A 14892-nucleotide genomic window follows, 5' to 3' on the forward strand; every position below is an offset into this window, starting at 1 on the left:
ATTCAGCCACAATGCATAATTTATGGTGAGAAGCTAGCGAATGAAAGCATAAAACCAAGCATGTTTTCAACATGGGGAGGGCGGGGGATCCACAGCTTTTTGGCAGTTGTATGAAGGGATCCTTGAGAAAAGTAGGTTAGGAACTACTGTTCTAGTATATGCGTGGGTGAGGATGGTATATTTGCAAATTAGTCACTTCATTGGACATAAAATTTGATAAGCATAAACATACATTGTAATTACCAAGTTCGGTGGTAACTACACAGCAAATCTGCCTCTTTTATAGTGTATATTTCTCTTTGATGAGAAGAACATCACATACTTCTAAAGGATCGTGAGTCATGACTGAGAGAGCTTGTGGTTGTGTGAATATATATATATATAAATATAAATATATGTCTTATTTACCCAAGAATTTTCTGCTCAACTTGCTGTGGAGTAAATTACATGTATTCAAATTCAATAACCTGCATTTATCTTAATGTTTTAAGGTAGGGTTGATAAACTTTCTAAGCACTTTTTGAGTGAACATAAATCAATTCACCAGCATCACAAACTGCAGTTTCTGCAGTCACCATAAAGTTGAATCAACATGTCTGTTTAACAGCTCTTGTACATGTTAACGCTCATTATAGGAAGATTCAGCATAGCTCTATTACACTAGACTGCATTAGCTCCATTTATGTCTGCCTAATAAACTGCTGGCTGAGTTTATGCACAATAAAAAAGAGAGCAAGAGCATATTCGAGGATTCCCAACCCCTCTAAATTTCCCCTTCTTCCACTACAACACCCACAAAGACATACACATGAAGAAGTGCTGCAGAGCAGACCTGGAAGAGGATAAGTAGGTGTGAATTAGTGTTTCTGCTTCCTCTGCATAAATGCCTACAAGATTCAAGTGGGTGTCACATTTTTTCATAGTTATGAAATCTAGATTAGGACATTTATTCTGAATCCTCTTGTCCCCACACAACTCAGTGATTTGCTTAATATGAGGCAGTCTTTGGTGAGGTTAAAGATGGTAATATTCTGTAAAAAAGAAAGGGATTCTACTAAAATACCTGATTACGTCACAACATCAAGAACACGTTAGTGGGATAAACAGCACAGCCCTGTTTTGATGTTAAGTTTACAATTCAGGTAATTTAAACAGAAAAATAGTAGTCTTAGACAACCATTCACTCTCAGAATGATGACAGGTTGATTGAGGTATAAGAAGCAATCTTCTCAGAGGTCAGAGGTTATGGGAGGATTGAGCAAATGATGGAAGCAGAGTGACAGTGAGAAATGTGACATTCAGGACAAGTATAAAGAGATCATTTGAGCAGGCATCAATGTGGGTCAAGAGTGACAACAAGTCTTTTGTGTAAAACAAAGACAGGAAGAGTGATCTGAAGATATAGAGGGAGCATAAAGAGAAAGCACTCACGGATGCAGGAAGGCTGAACACCAGTCCAGGTGAGATCTGGCAAACACAGCCTTGTAGTGGAGCCCTGCAGTAGATGTCCCTGTTGGCACTGGAAATATATTCTGCTGCCCACCTGGCCGCAAACAAACAGCACACAAAGTGAAAGGAGTCAATACACAGATGCAAATGCCAATAGGGTCCTTGCCTCAAATCTAAAGAGGCTTGAAAAATACTCCACATTAAAAAAAGGCTCTTTTTCTCTTTTTATAATGATTATCTGTAGCGTGTGAAGTCAACAGAGATTTAAAAGTAAGGGGAATGACTTTCTGGTTAAAATATGGGCCACGACTCTTTACTATTAAGCTCCATGATAAATTGCTTTTTTTATTTTTCAGCTTCTGTCCCAGTCAACTCCTTAAAGACAGCATCGACACAGCAACTCATTTCTTGTTTGGTCGTGTCAAGGTGTTGTTAAAGTTGTTCAGAGAGGTGGGAAAATGTGAGACTACACACCATTACGACACGGGTGAAAATAAGTTTTTTCTACTTTCACCAGGACATATTTTATATGAGTAATTCTGCTGAATGCTGTGAGGAAATAGTTTCCTCTAAACTCATGCCACTCTTAAAAAAAAAAAAAAAAAAAAAAGGGAGGAAACAAAATAACACTGGCTGAAAGAATGCTCTCAGGGGAGCTGAGCATACATGGTAACGATTTGTTTGACTATGATGCAACTTTACATTGCTTGGCTTACACACACCTTTAAACTATGGATCTGGACACAGATGTACACAGATGTTAAGGGGAATGGAGAAACCCAGACAGTTTTCTTCTGAGTAATCACCAGGGAAGGATATGTACGCACTTTACAGCAACATCCTTACACCCACATAACATCACCCGATGGAAGAAATGTTGATTTTACCTTGAAATCTATTGGAAACTGCCCATTTGAAGGAGGGCATGTTCAGTAAGCACTGCAGAGCTACAAGCTTTTATACTTACCCACTCCCTGCCTTTCAGGGAATAACTTGACTAGCTCAAATAGCATATATTCAGCTGCCTGAGTACACATCATTACATCTCATCTCACACAGTAAAAATCTAATAGAATCTGAGACTTCCACTGTTAATGTCATTTGCTAATAGGTTGCTTATATAGCTCAGTTTAATCTTCTATTTTGCGAAGCTTTTTCCATTCACACACACACACCCCACTTCTGGCAGAACTGCCAATCAAGGTGATCGCCTGCTGTGAGTTCAGTGTCTTGCTTAAGAGTACATAACATCCAAGCGTCTTGAGATGACTGGTACTCAAATAGGAGAGGCATAGCTGTTTACCTGTAAGTTCTGCTTAGAGGCCCTTCAACTGTAAATGTGATTTTTACTGGCTTTGTTTGAAATACATTTCTTTTTGCATTAGTTCACCTCAGGGTAAAAGCACAAATAATATGTCTTTAGCTTATTTTACCTTAAAACCTGTAGTGTAATTCATGAAGCCATTCTCAGGTGTCCCTGGATTTTCACACGTAGTTTTCGTGGGCTCTGAAACAAGAAATCATTGAGGCAATGAAGGGTTGCAGAAGAGCAAAATTGAGGATATGAGAGAGGGCAAATTATTCATAATGAAAAGATAATTTCTCCCTGGAGTGCCATGTACCAGCGGACTGCTGTTGAAGTAATATTTTAACATGAGCAGAAGTATTTTACCAAGCTTTGCATTTTCACCATGAAAATCTTCAGCTCTAAAAATGATGTGCAATATTCTCAAACTAGAAGACTTCTGCATTCACTCCCAAACTATTAATATAGATATATAATATGCATGTTTTGTGTATATGGTTTTGTTTGTATTGCTGATTAAGCTACTGTGTGGCTTGACTGGGACATTCTTGTAGAAGATTTTACATTTCAAGTCATATTTTTCTGGTTAAAAAAAAAAAATCTAAAAAAAAAAAGAAGAAAGAAAAAATAACGACTGCTCTTGAAAACACAAGAAAAAAAAAAATTATGAGTGGTTATTTTGTTTAGATGAGCCAAATCAGAGACAGAGAAGTACCTATACACCGCGGCTGAGATCCGCTCCAGGTGCCGTCCTCCTGGCACATGCGCGTTGCTGATCCCACCAGCACATTGGGGGAGCTGCAGGTGAATGTCACCTCTGACTTGAAGATGAAACTGCGCCCTTCTCTCCATCCTTTAGGAGGCACACCTGGATCTCCACAGAACTTTGCTGCAGAGACAGAAGTGAGTGATGTTGTGACATATTGAGGGCTAAGAAATTTAAGTTATCTGTGTAATTATAAACAACATATGTGCACCCATTTTATGGATAACAATTTTCTTTTTTTTACTTGTGACACATAAGGAAGCAGCATATAGCTAATTGAATGCAGACTCTTTATCGAGTATGTAATAGTCTGTGTGGGTTTCTGTTGTGCCCATGCATGTGCCTACTACAGTTTCCATTACCACGAGAGCTTCGCTATTCTTGATACACATTTTTACATTATCCAATTTATTTGGCCGTAACAATGATTGCCTTTCTATATGATCTGGAAAGTCTTCAAAGAGTGAATTATTCAAATTGCATTAACATTACCCTTGCTGTTTTAAAGGGATCTGCCTTTTTTATTGCATGTGGGAATATGCATTGACATCCTTGTTTCAGGATGAATTGCTTCATCTAATCATTTTTTTTGTTCCCAACAATCAACCTTGCTGGTGAGTGGTTACAGCAGGTACAAGAATATTCATCTTTGCAACAAAGAGGAAGTGAGGGAGGTCATGGCTCTCAATTTTAGATCAAAATAATTAGCAAGTGAAATATTAATTTCTTAGCCTTGGGGTTAACTCAACTGGAACCATTCACTGGTGCTGTTCTCTAAGCTTCTTGTATGACATTACTTTTCTTTTCTTTTTCTTTTTTTTTAATGGGCCCACCACAGCTTCAGCATATGAAACCTGATGGATTATCATTACTCCTCTTTCAATTTATTTCCTATAGACATCTAATCAAAAAGGCTGTAATAATTTAGGCAGCATGGGTGTGATGGTGAGAGAAGAGAGGCATTTTCCAGTTTCCAAGTTCATTCTTTACTATATCCATCCATCAATCCACTATGACTGCAGTGATCAGTAAAAGCTACTTGTTAGCTGTTGGAGGTTCAGAAATGCTCAGTGTGTGTGAGAGTAAATGAGAGGATGAAAGCCACAACATTCAGTCACGCAGCCAGAGCACTGTGGGATCAAGCCAATAATGAGGCAGCTGCTTCTTCAGACCTGACATATGCTGCTGCGTGGAGGTCTGCTGACAGAGATAAGTTTTCGCTTACTCTCCTCCTACAAGTCATGAACTAACGGGGTTCTTCCCACAACCAATCCCTGGCATAATAGATATGTAGTAAAAGAGGAGATTAGAATCCAGCCCATGCAGGAATGGCTGAATAAAGCCATTACTACAAATAGTGCTATCTAGGAAACAAATCCTTGTATTCAGAGCCATATCTTTTCTTGGAAAATATGTTTTTCTATACTGTTGGTCTCCTTTGAAAATGGTGCATTGTGTGCCCCATGCACCCCCCACCCAAGTATCACCATGTTTGATATGACAACAAATAAAAATGCAAATGTATGGCCAGATCTGAGAACACTTCTTGTCACGTTTCAAATGACACTGTAGGACTTAGTATTCAGATGGTATTTCTTGGAGGGTTGACAATACAGGCCAAACAGGTGACAAGCACATCAGTCATAAGCTTGAAGCCGCAGGGAAATAATGTACTGTTTTATGGATATATAAGAGAAATGGCCGCAGGCCAAGCTCAGCATATTTAATGTGCCACTGTGTGAATGTGTATGTATGTGTGTAGGAGGAGGAGTGAGAGGGAGACAAGTCAAACTTTTTTTTTCTCTTTCTCACTGCCTCTCTCCTTCCTTGATGAATTATCAATGCTTTGAAGTCATCAGTATGCAGAGACCAGATTCAAAGTTGGGATCACAGACTTATCCCTGCAGACATGTGAAACGAGCATTGAATTTAGGCATTTCCTGTGTGGAGTTACAGGGAGCATGAACATGCATCTTAATCCTGTTTGGCTGCAAATGCTCACAAAAACTATAGATTTTAAGGAAGCTTTTGCAGACTTATTGCATCTCCAACAGTTTTGCTGATTTGTATTTAAACAAAAAGTGCTGAGTTGTAGATGAATAGCAATTATAATTTCTGAAATATATAGCAGTGCAATCTTACTATTTGTGCTATAAACTGCAAGGCTTTAGAGTCAATCTGAACTAAATTTACCAAACTCGTCAGGTTAGATTTGCAGCAAAGCTCTGCAATATGACCAAAAGGAATCTGCATATTTATCCTGTTGGGCTTCGTAATTTTGTTGGTAAAAATGGAGCATATCAAGTTTACAGCATTATGTACTTAATTTGCTATTTTATGGACATTATTCTGACCTGACTCACATGCACAGATATAAAACCTGTTTTTGCCCTATGTACATCTACAGCTATTTCACAAGTGTTTTCATTTATGAAGCAACAGACCACATACAGTATTGTTCTGTGTTATTCTATGAGTACTAAAGATTTACCACGTAATAACAGCTTCATTTTTCATAATAACTACCACCTAAGACTGGTTTAGATAGTGCTATGCTGACATTTTAATGCATAGATAATGACCTTTTTTTACATCTAATCTGATCAGCATTTTTCTCTCCTTTGTTCGCTGTTTCCACTCTCATTTATTTGCCTCCGCAAACCTTAAGTGATTCATCACAGTCTTGCTGCCACTACGTATGCAGACAGGGAGAGCCAGCTTCTGTACAGAAAGTTGCTTATTGATCACAATGATATTTATAGCATGCAAGTTTAGTCAGTTTTGCACCATCATTGGAACCTGTATCTATGTCACAAAAAATGGAGCAATTAAATTTTATTACTGGGTCAAAAGCTGTTTCATGCCTAGACACGCTAAACTTTATCTTGGAACGTGAAGGTTACTTGCACATTGCTGTAGGATGCTGTTCTGGGGGTGCTGATGTGGAAAAAAAAAAGATTGTAGGGTGTTGAGGGATGTCACTGCTTTTCTATGGACAGTATGTAGACATGCTACATTTACCAAGTGGAACCTTATCCATTTTATGACTATTTGGTAGATTTTTAATCCATCATAGCAACACAGGACCAGAGCACTTATAGAGACCTGGCCATTTAGCTTTGCTCAAGCACCAATAACATCTGCTTTTCACAGACTAATATGAAGCACAGCATGCTGCTAATCAGAATTAAAGGAAGCAACTGCAGTGTGAGCTTTTAGAGGAACAAACAGCTGCACAAGGTGCTGTGTTTCTAGCTGCATGGTAACAAGCACAAGCAGCCTCATCATCTGCATCTTAGATGGAGACACTTACACAGGGATGATTAGATACTATGAAACATCTCATTTCTTTCCAGTTCATAACACTTTCCTTCGGCATGTGATACAGCATAGTTACTGTATGCACTATTAATGAATGTAGCTGATAAAACCCCCAACTCATAGCAGATTCCTTACACAAGAGCTTTGTGGTAAACTTAACCAGCTAGAACAAAAGAACTTCCTCACAATCACTGATTTAAGGAGTGATGCTTAAGATACTAAAAAAAATACACGTCTTTTAGTACTTGGAGTGTTGTGCATGGTCATTTAAACTGGCATGTTTTATTGCACTTAGTACTAACTAACATCAGAGAGAAACAAACACGTGTAAGTACTTTACCACACTAAATATTTCATTTCTGTCTGACAGTTATAAAGCAAGAGTGATTCAGATGACAGAGACAGTTGGAGCAGTCGTGCATAGTCAAGGTTATCAGTATGCTTACAAAGATGCTTCTGAGGAGGTTTTAAGGTTGTAAGAAGCATAAGATAATTCATTTGTGGGTCAACCCTGATCATCACCTTCATCATTAACGTGGAAGCTTTGACTCTGAGGCTAGAGGGCAACTTACTTTTCATTTAATCTGCATGTAAAGTAGAGGTTCCTTTTCCCTTGTTAATGATGAAATATTCAGTTTTGTTCATCATGAACTGGTAATGTCCGTCTCTAACCTAACATTTTTCCCTATTCAATTAAACAAAATAACATTTTTAGCTTTTACAAGCACAGAAACACATAGCACAAAAAAAGAAAGAAGGGAAAGAGATCAGAATGATTGATGGTTTCCAAAAAATGGTCGTCATGTTTTAAAAAGTGGCTAAACTGATAATCTCCAGTTTGCATATCTGACTGTTGTATCCTATGCAGGTTTTCTGCTGCTGTTCTGATGTTAAATTCCATTTATTATTCAGGAATTTCATTAATTTCATTGAGTGGAAATACCTGTCTAAAGTCGTAAGGTAAGATGACAAATAAATGTAAAATAGCACACAGTTATGGCATATTTCTGTCAAGGGAACTGTGAGATATTACTTGTTAAACCACCACTTCCCTAAAGAAAAATGAACAATATTATGACTTGGACCGAGAAAATTATAATCACTTACTACTGCATGTTTTCAGTTTCATGCAGAGGAAAAACCTGGTCATTTCATAGTCAAATGTAAGATGCAAGACCCAATATTTCATCTTTATTTCCCACTGATGTAATATGAATTCAAGATCAATAGATAAAAAGGGAAAGTAGCAGGATCAAGACCAGTCCAGCATTTTCTATGATTGATGATGTTTTTTAAAAAAAGAACATCAAGAGAAAAAAACTCAATTCTCGTCACTGGGTGTGAGAAAACTCACCAAGAGCATTGTAGCCTTGTCAAAATTATGAAGGAGGTTATAATTATAACAGTGGTAAGTATTAACTGAGGTAGGAAACGATGACTCACGCAAACACTGAGGTAGGTCTCCACTCCATGTCCCATTTCCTGTGCAGGTAACCACAGCAGGGAAGGACAGCTCATAGCCGGGTAGACAGCGGTAGCTCACACTGGCACTCCATTCCAGGACCGAGCCCTCTAAGAGGCCATTGGGGATTGAGGGGGGTGTTGGACATGTCACCACTGTGGAAATAGTAAGGATGGACTTAGGTGCAGTTATTATAAACAAAACAGGCAAGTCTGAATAAAAACAAACACATTAATGCAAGAAACTAACAAATTTCTACATTTAAGGTACCAGCTGAGAGGAGCAGTTGATCGAGGCAGCTGTAGCTCAGGAACAAAACACCTACTGACCAGAAGGTTGGTGGATCAGTTCATGGTTTCCCCAGAGGCTGAAGTGTCCTTGGGCAAGACACTTTACCTCACATTGCATCTAATATTAAAAAAACACTTTGTACAGAAGAAGTGTTGTATGAATGTGTGTGTGTGTGTGATTGAATGGTTGTGGTATGTAATGTTAAAGTGGTCATTTCAGACTAGAAAAACACTCCACAAATACAGACTCAATTAAACCTTAAACACAAAAACACAAATAAATCTTCATTTAAACATTAATAAATTCTCCTTTCTTGCAGGTTTGATTTTCATTTTTTAAGAGTAATTTTAAAGTCAGATTAAAAGAAAACAACAACAAACTTCTTTTGTCAAAATAGTTATCACACAACATGCATCAAATTATAGTGCTAGTCCACAGATACTGAGAATGAGGAGGACAGAGACACTAGTGCAGTCATCAGTCTGCACAGCATGGATTTGGAGTTAGAACTAGGTCTTTAGCCCAGAGAAATTGTCTGCGTTTTGACTGAGAGGGATTTTCCTGCTGTTTGGAGGATACAGGATAATATATGTGTGTCTGTGTAAGTCATAAACATTCAGCTCAACAAATGTAATAAACAAATGCATAATAAAGCATAAAGTTTGTTCTAACGTACTTGGAATCCATGGGGATTCAGATGGGATATGGGTTTTATGTGTGTATGTGAATAAATTACAGCTGTTCTTCAACACCCATCATTTCCTCACGTCATTCTGTCTTTCACCTGTACTTATTCATAGTGAAATGCTTGAAAAAACCAACAAATTAAAGTCAGTCAGTTTTTCAAACTATCTGGTGATAGTTTCTAAACCTTTAGTTTAGAAGTATTATTACTTTACATCTGGAGATTTCACTGATCAGTCCTGTAGGAGAGATCATTTAATTCAGCAATTGTTTGGTTAAATATAAAGAAATTGTAGCATAATAAATTACTAAAGTTTTCCATTTTGTCAGATTCTGATTATAAAGGTGACACTTTTGTGCAAATTTTAAAGTTATTTTGGCTCTTAATCACTGTAGAATTTAAAAAAAAGAGTAATCTCTGCATTTTGATAATGACTGAATATAAAACAGGAGCATGGCAGACAACTTTTCTGCCACATTTCTTAGTTTGTTTGTTTGTTTGTTTTTCAACACAATGAGCTACAATAAATGTGGAACAGGCCACAGTGGGATATTCCCACATTTTCTCCAAGGAGGAACCATCTTTTGTTCTTGGTTGGCAATGGATCCAAAGCAATTTCCATATGGACATTTTGCAGCGGCGTACTGTATATATGCTCAGAGGTATGCTCGGTTTGGAAACATATTTAGGACAAGATGAATACAAGTTAAAAGCAAAACCAGACTGATGTTGAAATCTGTTCTGTGTTATCTTGTCTGTTATTGTAATCTGTTTTCTTGAGTCCTTGAGGGGAAAAACAAGTGCAACAGTTTCTCTTGAAAGTTAATGAATTACAGTTTAGAGTTAGTCATAATGTTGCTGTCAAGTCCAAGCAAAGTGGGAACTTCACTTTTATACAGCTAAAATACCCAACTGGATGGATGCTGTACAGTGAAAAGTTAGTTGCAGTATGTATGAAAGTTATCCTGTAGTGTATAAGGGAAACAAAAAGGGGGGTAAGGAGATAAAGTGCAAGCACATGTGAGCAAAGTAGGCAATTTACAGTGATTAAAAGAGTAGGCCTGCTAATCCCATATGTAGAAATTACTTAAATACATGAAAAAAAGACAAAAAAAAAAAAAAAAAAAAAAACTTCAGGCATGGTTGGCAGGCAGAACTGAATGAGAAACGGAGAGTGGCCCCATTTTCCTAAGTAGTTCTAAGCAGCATTAGTGCCTCTTAGCTGAACATGCCAAACCTGGGATTCAATCTGAATCCTTGCCGGGTGAGGCTTAGGATGCGTCATCTGCAGCATTCGTGTATGTGCATCACACAAGAATGCCGTGGCTAGAACTGACATTCACACATTATGTGCAAAATTATGCACGGAGTAAATGTAAAACCTCTTTGTCTCTTCCAGTCCCCATTTGTCTCTTTCTGCCTTTCCTACTTAATCTTACCTCTCTCTTCATCTCCTTACCCCTCCCCTCAGCTCATATCCCTGTGGCACATCATCCAAATGTATGACAAGATGACAGATGCCCTGCTTCACGTTGGTTTAAAACAGCTTGCCCGAACTGCTGCACCTTCAACTTAAACCCAATCATGCAAAATAAAAAGGCAAACAATCTTACTGGCACAGCCATTTTCAGCTTCAGACAGAAGAAAATAAAGAGAATAATATTTTCTCAGTCTTTTATAATACAGCACATATTGCTGTGTAGGCAGTCTGGGAGAGAGACGATAAAAAAGCAACATTTTACAGTGTGGTTTTCTATTGCTTGTCCTAGATAGACTCAGAAAGACCAAAGTAGAGGAAGAAAGTTGTGACAAGGAGAAAATAAAGCTCAGGACATCTGTTTTCTGTCATACCATCGACACTAAGAAAAGGATAAAAATATAATCTTGAGCGTCCACTTAGCAATCAAACTCCTCTCTCTTGCCTTTCTTTTATTCATTTACCCTTCGGGAGAAGTCGAAATGTGTGAGAGGAGGAAGGTAGAACTCTGTGGGTCAGTTATTAATGCATACAGGTCAACAAGAGCTGACAGCACTCAAGCTGTGGTTGCACTGGTATGTCAGAGTCTGTGGGATTCTTCAGTGCATATGTATGGATAATATGTATGCATAATAGAGACAACCCTACAACTGCAACAAGTAAAGCATAACCTGAGAAGGAAAAATAGTGTGAACCAGTGCAGAAGCCATCAGAGGCCAGACCGTGGAGGTCAGGGGGACTTAGATACTTTTCAATACCTGTGGCTGCACATTTGTGTCTACAAGTTTGCCTCTCCACATTTAAATTGATGTGGGTAACAGCTGGGCAACCATCAACTCAACCAACAACGTAACAGACTACATCAATGATGAAAACAAAAATGAATTATTACAAGTCAGTGTCTAGATGTTGTAAACATCAAGGCAGGGTTGCACAAGGCAAAATGAGATGTATCAAAAGATGAGAGAAGGCAAGAGGGGATTGTGTTTTCCTCAGAGGCTCAATCCCACTCCCAAAAATTATTTTTGTTGGATTTAATTCATCTCGTGGCCCTTCTGGCATTTGCTTGTGTATATTTCTCCAACAGGTGGTTTCGTTTATATGCGTGTATGTCAGTCTCTCAAAACTCTACCGTCCTTCTTCCTCAAATTTAATTTGTCTTTTGTCATTTCTCAAGAGGCAAACATAATAACAGCTTGATTCACTGTAACTGACACAGCTACCAGGGAACAGTTTCTTAGCAACGATGAGCCACAATGTGCCTTGTAGCCTCTTATTTTTCCTGGTGTGCATGCAAACTGTTAGCTTCCCAAGTTCATCTTCCCTACAATACTTACTTTATGGTGACAACAGCAGAAATGCTAATCTATGACTCAGTTTGAAGATCATAAATCACAGACTGATGAAGCGCTGATGTGTGCACAACTTAGTCCTCTAGAGTTTCTAGCTAAAATGTGCAAAAAGTTAGAGAAAGAATGAGGAGTACCTCTTGAGGTAAACTTGCTGTCTATACATGTATAAATGATGAGGAAGACTAAGCTTTCTGTCTTGCAGACGTACAGACTAATGTGTCCGTCGCTTTAAGTGAACACCTTGACACTATCTGACCACACAGGAAGTCCTGTTTCACCTTCTTTGCTAATCTCATTAGATCTCAAGGAGTAAGCATGCTCTCATATTGTATGTGACACTGTGCTAGTGCACCAAGGTGTTACAGCAGAGTCTGATGGTTATCAAGGCTGACTCCCTACTGCAGCGCAGAGTAAAATGTGAATTCTGTACTTACCCTGGCATACTGGCATCGTTCCACTCCAGGTTCCATTGTTGGTACAAATCCTTGTGACGGCATTGTCTCTTCCTATCATCACGTACCCTGGTTGGCACATGAATGTTACGTTGTGGCCCACTGTGATGTCATCACCGAATCGAAGTCCGTTTGCTGGAAAACCAGGGTCGCCACAGGTGATCACTGCAAAAGGGAGTTGGATGTGTAAAACATCCGAAAACATTTTTTAAATACTGAGGAATGATTAAAACATGGTAAAATGAAACATGACATATAATACATATAAAAGAATAAATTATTATTCTGTATTTTAGATAGTATTGTATCAGTGGTGTGGTGTTGCAACATAATGTGCATGTCGTATCTTCTTCATACAATTTTAGTGATTAACAATCCTGTACTTTTTTATCGATTGATTTGGCTATTTATTTATTTATTTTTTCCCCAAATAATCCCTGTTAGAACAACAGTTTTTTTGTTAGCATCTTTAACACTTAAGTATGCTGAGGAAAAAGTTCTAAACAATAAGACTTCTCTCATTAACTTTCCTCCCCCTTGCTTTTTGCTCTTTGGCTCACTTTGTAACTGTGTTAGTGATTTTCTAATCTTGCACTTGTTCCTTCGAACCATTGAGACAAAATCAAACTTGCTATTTTTGTTCAAGTGCTATAGGCAAAAAGGATGGGTAGAGCTTGTGATGATGGGTAATTATCCTTTAAAACTTAATAATTATCCTCTAAGCCACATACAGTTTTTGTGTGAAACAGCTGTGTTTTATAGAGTTGTGAACGATTCAACAGTTCATCCTATAATAAATTTCATGAATAAAATAATGCAACACCTACTCAGTATATGCAGCTTTCACCAGCAGTTCATGTCATTATTAATGACTGAACTTTGTAAAACAAGAAACAAAACATTGTAAGGCTGTTAATGAATAGGTGGTAAATATGTGGCGATGTGTTATTAACTGCTAATTGCGCCTCTCTTGTCTGTCATGTCTTGATTTGAACCGATTCTAAGCAGCTGTGATTTGCTTCTACAGAGTTGTTGCTAATTCAACAGGCTGTTAAGTAGCATTGCAGTGAGATAAGCCTTTTATGTACATTTGACAGGTCATCATTTAGATGCTGGACAGGAAAAAATAACTATTTATTGACCCATGTGGTGCATTGCTCAAAATGACTATCACAGGGGAGAAAAATATTGGTTTTATTTTTCCCTGTAAAAAAGTTAATGCAATTTATGTGTCAGCAGAATGAATCAGGCTTTCACTGTGAACACATATTGTATTTAAGTCAATGTAATGTCTGAGTAGTAAATGGCAATTATATAAAAATCCAGATTTGTAATTATTACTGGGAAACATACTTTTCTACAAGCTCTAACATATCCAGTAATAATTAAAAGGACACTTTAGTTAGCAAACGTAATATATGATATGAAATGGTTTTTACTGAATAGAACAATGGTTTAGAACTTGCTGTTTTATTTTCCATATAAAGAACATTTTGTGTTAAGATGTGATGAATGTGGATTAGATGTGCCAGAACTTCCTTCAGTTAAATGAAATAATAATTTTTTGAGCCAAGAAAGAAAGATTAAAAGTCAGTTCTCAGCTTCAAACAGCTAAGCTCAAAACGAGTTGTCATGGACTCTGAATTTTATCAGTTATATTAAGACAGTTGTGAAGTCAGCCTGTTATCACTTAAAGAACATATCAAGGATTGAAGAACTGATGACTCAGCAGGATTTAGAAAAATTTATCCATGCCATCCATTTATCTTTAATAGACTGGACTACTGTAACACTGTCCTCACAGGTCTCCCTAAAAAGTCCATCAGACAGCTGCAGTTAGTCCAGAATGCTGCTGCTCGAGTCCTCACCAAGACCAAGAAAGTAGCTCATACAACTCCAGTCCTCAGAACTTTACACTGGCTTCCTCCCTGTCAGGGAACTGACTTCATATCCTGCTGTTAGTTTACAAAGCCCCGAATGGTTTAGGACCAAAATACATTCAGGATCTTCTGGTTCGTCATGAACCAACCAGATCTCTCAGATCATCAGGGTCAAATCTACTTTCTGTTCCCAGTGTCACAACTAAACATGGAGAAGCAGCGTTCAGCTTTTATGCTCCTCACATGTGGAACAAACTCCCAGAAAACTGCAAGTCTGCTGACTCAGCAGTTTTAAATCAGGGTTAAAAACTTTTCTATTTGCTGCCTTTTATCAACAATCTGTTAATTCCTCAGACTAGAACTTAATTTCCTGTATTTTATCTATTTTTAATTTTAGCTTTTTTTTCTGTTTACATTTAATTTCTTTTATTTCTTTTTAAAGTTTGTTTTT

General features: G+C 37.8%; 1 protein-coding gene across 1 annotated transcript in view; it reads right to left on the bottom strand.

Moving 5' to 3' along the window:
• LOC121641592 (CUB and sushi domain-containing protein 3-like) overlaps positions 1-14892 on the bottom strand; it is a 289036-nt gene that overhangs the window by 13648 nt on the left and 260496 nt on the right. The window contains exons 60-64 of the mRNA XM_041987820.1: positions 12544-12726; positions 8286-8459; positions 3471-3644; positions 2883-2956; positions 1432-1543 (exon numbers count right to left, since the gene is read on the bottom strand). Of these exons, the coding sequence (XP_041843754.1) occupies positions 1432-1543; positions 2883-2956; positions 3471-3644; positions 8286-8459; positions 12544-12726 (717 nt within the window). The remainder of the gene's footprint in view (positions 1-1431; positions 1544-2882; positions 2957-3470; positions 3645-8285; positions 8460-12543; positions 12727-14892) is intronic.

The sequence above is a fragment of the Melanotaenia boesemani genome, chromosome 6, assembly GCF_017639745.1.
Source record: "Melanotaenia boesemani isolate fMelBoe1 chromosome 6, fMelBoe1.pri, whole genome shotgun sequence".
In the NCBI taxonomy this organism is placed as follows: Eukaryota; Metazoa; Chordata; class Actinopteri; order Atheriniformes; family Melanotaeniidae; genus Melanotaenia; species Melanotaenia boesemani.